Source organism: Acyrthosiphon pisum, unplaced genomic scaffold (assembly GCF_005508785.2).
Source record: "Acyrthosiphon pisum isolate AL4f unplaced genomic scaffold, pea_aphid_22Mar2018_4r6ur Scaffold_163;HRSCAF=559, whole genome shotgun sequence".
Lineage (NCBI taxonomy): Eukaryota > Metazoa > Arthropoda > Insecta > Hemiptera > Aphididae > Acyrthosiphon > Acyrthosiphon pisum.
This window is the reverse complement of record NW_021765320.1, coordinates 1-6,239: the sequence shown is the minus strand read 5'-3', so window position 1 is coordinate 6,239 and position 6,239 is coordinate 1. Positions and strand designations below refer to the sequence as shown.

At 29.6% G+C, this 6,239-nt stretch overlaps 1 protein-coding gene across 2 annotated transcripts; it reads left to right on the top strand.

Annotated features, from left to right (window-relative positions):
• Positions 1-445: 445 nt before the first annotated feature.
• LOC115034616 lies at positions 446-5,151 on the top strand. Of its 2 annotated transcripts, XM_029491927.1 has the most exons (4): positions 471-888; positions 954-1,097; positions 4,319-4,514; positions 4,950-5,151. In XM_029491927.1, exons 2-4 carry the CDS (start codon positions 962-964, stop codon positions 5,134-5,136), a joined length of 519 nt encoding a protein of 172 aa, XP_029347787.1. In that variant the 5' UTR covers positions 471-888; positions 954-961; the 3' UTR covers positions 5,137-5,151. The 2 variants fall into 2 exon arrangements, with proteins under 2 accessions (XP_029347786.1, XP_029347787.1); XM_029491926.1 differs by having other exon boundaries at positions 446-1,097.
• The last annotated feature ends 1,088 nt before the right edge of the window (positions 5,152-6,239 follow it).

Below are 6,239 nucleotides of genomic sequence, written 5' to 3'. Positions count from 1 at the left end.
AATAATAATATTGATAATTATTGATAATAATAATTCGGTGATAGTGACCTATGTACAATCATTGAGTTGCATCGCACATGCGCACATCGATCACTGGATTCTGAGACTCGTCGCTAACCGCCAGTGTTGGCAACAAAATTATACGCCGCTACATCCATAGTTTACGATCGAAAGCCTCCTTCCAGTTTTTGAAATAAAATCATGTGCAGGATTTTTTTTTTTCTAGTTTTGAACCAACGACACCGCGGGATCTGTTTACACATGCGCAGTAACTACCTGGGTATCGATTACAATATTACGCTGCCTGCGTACGGCGACGGGTCGGTGTGCACCTGTGTACACTAGTGGTGGAGAAAAATCGATAGTCATGACTATCGAGAGTTTCCGATTTTTTGTAGTTGGACTATCGATTACTATCGATAGTTTTCGATAGTATTTACACTTCGATAGTAGTACACTGTTCACTCTGCTGTACGGTGTACGCTTTATCTCCGCGCTTTGTCTATACGCGGGCACACGACTATCGGCGTGACGCGACGTAAAACAACACGATAATAATTGTAACCGTTCGGAGTTATTACGTTCTCGTTCGCATTTCCGGTGAAACGGAAAGTTTTGGTCGTTTGATCGGTTGATCGAACGAATCCGTAGTTGCCGCCGCCTCGCGACGAAACAATAATATTGTTGGTCGCCGCCACCGACGCCGCTGTGCATAAGCACCCGCAATCCGTCGGCCATTACTCCACAAGTGACCCCGGAGTGACGAAGACTTACAGCGTGCGGCAGTTGTGACTTGTAGGTTTTGCTCAGTCCGTCGGACGCTACCGCGTGCCAGTCGGTCGATCAGTCAGTCACACAATATTCTTCATCCGCGAGACGTTGACCACTGTCCACAACCTGTGGCCGAGCAACAGGTTTCAGGGAGTCTTGCACAGCGAGCCGGTGCTGTGAAGGTCCACTGATGGCGTCTAGTAACAGTGGTGTTGCGCACGACACCGGAGAAGCGATGGATGTTCACCCGCAGCACGAAGAGAAACCGACATCGTCGTCAATGTCCATCAGCACCGCAGAGCAAATGGAAATGGACGACATAACAAGTGAGTGGTTTTTTTACGTCATGCACCGTCTATGTAAACATGATATCTATCACCGTTACTCCCGGCCAGCCAGTGGTTTATTGTCAACACAATATCGTGCCAGACGCTTGAGTCATTCAGCTGTCTAGGTGGCTTCTCGGTGTAATACATCCGCTCTACGCCTACGGATGATGCTGCACAAGCATAGTTTTATAACTTGTTTGTGTTGTACACTTGTGCTTAAACAATTCATCGTACGACGTCTTAATATTCTATTTGTCATTGCTTATTACTTATCTTACCTTATACAGTAATATGCACTCATACCTTTCGACCCTCGTAGAGGAATTCTTTTGTCAGAAGTGTCTCTTTACACTTCTGTACAAGGCATAATATACCTATATGTTACACATAATGTAGGCAGATACCTACTATTCGCGTGTCTTAAAAAAATTATTCCATTTGTTGTATTTACTGAGAACAATCTTAGTGGAAGTCCCACTGTATCTACATTTTGTGAAATTATGTAAATATGTTATATTACATCATACTCCTTTTCAAGTACATACCTATAGTTGTTTAATACGGTTGTTTCGCTTTTATAGCCAACCGTTGTCAATTTTGTTGAGATATTGCTTGCTGAGAGTTATCAATATAGAGCAAAATAGAGCTCTGATTTATATGTCTTTAAAATATTAAAAACAATAGGCTTCACTGATCCCGGGTTTCATGTATTCATGTATTCATATGTATGAATATTTCAACTTAAATTGCCTTAGACTATAAGTATAGTTGATAGCCCCGGTAACATACTAATTAATAAGTTATTTAAACGTGTCTTTTCCAAACAGCGTAGGTAATCTGTATGCCGACATTACCTAAATAAAATATTTTGTTTGTCGAAACAAAATTTCTCATAACTCATTTTGCATTTAATCGTTTAACTACCTTTAGTATGCATTTAAGACCCATTTTTTTAGAAAAATGTACTTACATTTAAATCATTTAATAATATTTTTATAAGTGTTAGCATACAAAAACTGGTAAGTGGATGTCGCTCTGCTACAGTAGGTTACAAGTAGGTCACCGTTATAGATGGAATTAAATTTGAATTCAATGATATAATATCATTGTAGGTATACGTTAAATGATTCAGAGTGGAGATGGTTTGTCAGTCTAAGATATTTTTGAGAATATTTTATACTATATTTATACTGTTACAGTAGTTACTAGATAATTTGAAAAACACTATAAATCGAACTAAACGCTGAGTCCCATGAGAAAACTTTTATAATTAGAAGAAAATACATGTAATACGGTCCCCTTGATAATACAAATTTTTTTCCATGAACCTCTATAATTAGATTTTCCTTAAACACGATTATATGTAATTTCATATGTATGTACCTACATAAAAAAATTATGTACAATCTATGTGCTCTTTAAATTAATAACGATGGTGGATAAATATTATCGTAGTTTATACTTAAAAGTTATCGTAACTTACCTACCTAATCTAAACTTTAATCGTATTATTTATCGTATTATTATGTCAATTAATAATTGTAAAATATAATAATTTGTATGTATAATAAATAAATGTCAAAATAAATGTAATACATATATATATATATATTATGATTTATAAACAATTTTGAATATATTTTGATTAGCTAAAATTTCAAATGTTTTTTGAACTATCTTTCTTTGATTAAAAATTACAACCTAGTACATTATTTCCTCGATTATTTCACATCATTATAACATATAATGTTAGAAAAGTATTATAAATGTATTACATATTTAGACAATAAATTAAAAACAAATATTCATTAGTTCATAAAAATTACCTAATATTAATAAATAATAAAAGTACTTTGAGATTTAAAATTTACCTACATAAAATGTATTAGGTGTTGAAATCATTTTATAGTGTTAGAATGTATGTTATTGTTCATAACAAAACTTAAATATGTACTTTTTTCATGACTTTTTCTTTGTACGTTGAGTAGTTTTAAGTTATTGTGATATACAGTGTTGAAACATTTTTAGTCAAATTTCATTACTCCAGACTTACTATTAGGTTCCTGAATTTTATAATATTCTGACTTTCCGGTAACCTCACAAGTTCTGGAAACAATGGCTCCCATTATTTTAAACTTAAATAATTAGATAATATAAAATTAAAATTAAAATCTTAAAAAAAAATATAGTTAAAAATACCTAGTTAAAAAAAAAAAATCAAGGTGTAATTTTGCATAGCACACACAGATTTCAGTAGATAAATAGTGTAGCGCTGAAAGGGTTAAGTTCCTCACATTATTAATGTTGGATTGGAGGCCCAATTACAATACCAGTTGAAAGACTGCCACTGTTTTATACTTACGAATAATTAGGCATTTATCTAGTATTTTTTTACTTCGTCTTTTACCATTTTATTTTGCACTAATAATAAGTGCAAGTTATAGATATTATATTATTGTTAAGGGTTTTCTGATGCATATTTAAAAAAATTAATTATGTTTTCAATAAAAGATATTGTGGCAAAATGTATTCTTTCTATTTTTTTTTTAATCTTTGCAATTCTAGAATTCTGCAATGAAATTACCATTTTATAAAGTGATTACCAATTATTTTTGTAATCAAATTTTAACTTACGATTTTAAAATTAGTTAAAAACTAATAATAATTATGAACTTAAATATTTGACAACTAAGAAAATTATTAATTATTAGAGTAAGCTTTTTCCTTTCATACCTACTTGTTATTATTATTTAGTATTTTAATGATTAATATTCAATAATAAAATGTACAAATATCTATACCTGTAACAATGAATAATATAAATTATCCAAATTAATACAAAATAATACAAAATAATATTATGATGTAAGTTCCTTGTATTATTTTTATAAGTAAATTAATTACGAAAAGTATATAAATAGTAGCATTAATAACTATATAACTGTATTATAAGAATAATGTATAGATATAATAGCTATAATTTTAAATATACAATATTATACATATATACTATTAGTAATATGCCAACCACAGCACTCATATTCCACTAATATCAATGATTATGCCTAGTACTCTTGGACTATATAATTAATATTAAAAAAATTTCAATGTTTCATGTTTTTGAAATATTTCACCATATAATTTCACATAAAATATCTCATACTTCAAACACTAATAATATATTAATTATATGTATTATAAACTTGTTATTATTGTAGTTGATTCAGATGTCGATGAAAGAACTAAAAATACACCAACAGCTTCGGACAGTTTTCCTAAGTATGTGGATTGTTATGAAACATTAAAGGAAGTGGCTTTTTTTAAATGGATAACTGGTTTTCGGTCGGAATGTCGTAAGATTTTATGTATTGATAAGACAGAACTTTTTTTTGGATTATTCTATTTGTTTTATAAGTAAGTACCTAAATTATTTTATTAGACTTAGCGTCCTCTTAATTAGAAATTAAGTATATAGCTGCATGCCCTATTTTAAGTAAAAAGAGTTCTTCAAAGTTGAATGTAGTACTTAACATTTTACCAAATTATTAAATACGTATAATAAATCATCTAAAATAATAACACAACTTATTTTGGTTATTTTTAAATTTTTTGGGCTATCGAGGGTTTTATCAGTTTTAATTCAATTATTTTATGTAATTAATTTTTAAATTAAGTTATACTTTAAAACAGAATATTTGTTTTTCATAAACCTAAATTTTTGGCTGAATTATTTGTATAAATGTATATTTATTCTGATCAACCTTCCTTGTAGTAAATTGTTTATCTATAAAAATAGGTTGGAGTAACTATACCTAGATTTATGTACAATAACGCTTTATATGTTTACAGGATTATTATGCCACAAGAAGTTATTGGATGCAGAAATAAAATTAATAAATCATCTCTTGTGAAATCTTATCTAGAACAATCTATGTTGTTTTTTCAAGGATTCTATAAAACCATAAAAAAAGTAAACAAACAAATATTTTCACTAATAAAAATAAATTTATCATTTTTAAAATTTAAAATTATGTAAGCAGGACCATTCAATAATTATTTGAAAGTATGATTATTTGATCTTTAATTTGATATTGTTAAGACTTAATACAGTGTAATGCAAATACATTTAGTTTGTAGCCCAACATTTAAATTTAATTAACATTTAATTTATTTTGATTAAATGCTATTCTGTTTCATACTCGTGTGTGTAGTCTCTGTCGTACAGCACACCAAATGTACAATCAGCTGAACCTATTGTATGTTGTTATTTAAATATTAAAGTGCATTTATCTATTAACAAACTTAAAAATAAGAATATAATACGTGTTTTTCTATGATATTTAATTTTTAAACAAGTTATGAGTACTTATATTACTTATATTACAGTAGTATAAAAATTCTCATTACTTAAAATAAAAATATAATAAAAATACACAGATTATATTCTTATACTTAAGTAAGGTATGAGTCATTACCAACATATATTTATCATGTTTGGTCTATAAGACCTGAGCCCCGTGGTAGAAAGATTGCTAGATTAGTGAGAGTATCACTGAATCGTTGCCTAGGTGTATAGAGGTTCTTTCCATACACCCATGTTTTAGTATTTTACCTGTTGACTTTATGACTTTTTGACTAATTGATATTATGTTAGTTAATATGTAATGATGTTTATATATTTAATTACAAGTAAAATGATCCGTCACCCTGACTCGATAAAAAAAAAAAACCAACATAAACACAGATGATGATCTTAGCTTAAGTTTGATAATAGTTCATTCATCCCTCTAATATTAGAGCTAACAACACAATCCAAATTAGCTATAGTGCTGCATGTTTATAAGCAGGGTTCGTAAGTTCATGCATTTGCAAATCTTGCTAAGTTGTATTTAATACTAGATGACATAGAAATCCATTTCAAGGTACCACGATTAAATATGTGAAGTCTTATTTTGTATGTTTTTGCATATTTGGAATATTTATGCATATTTCTATTTTATCAGGAATATTATACATGATTTTGATATTCCTTATTCATATCATTATATAAATATGCATTTTTTCATGGTAATACTATCCATGAAATAACATTTGACAAAAAAAAATGCGATCGCTTATCGAAATTTTCGATTTAAAATG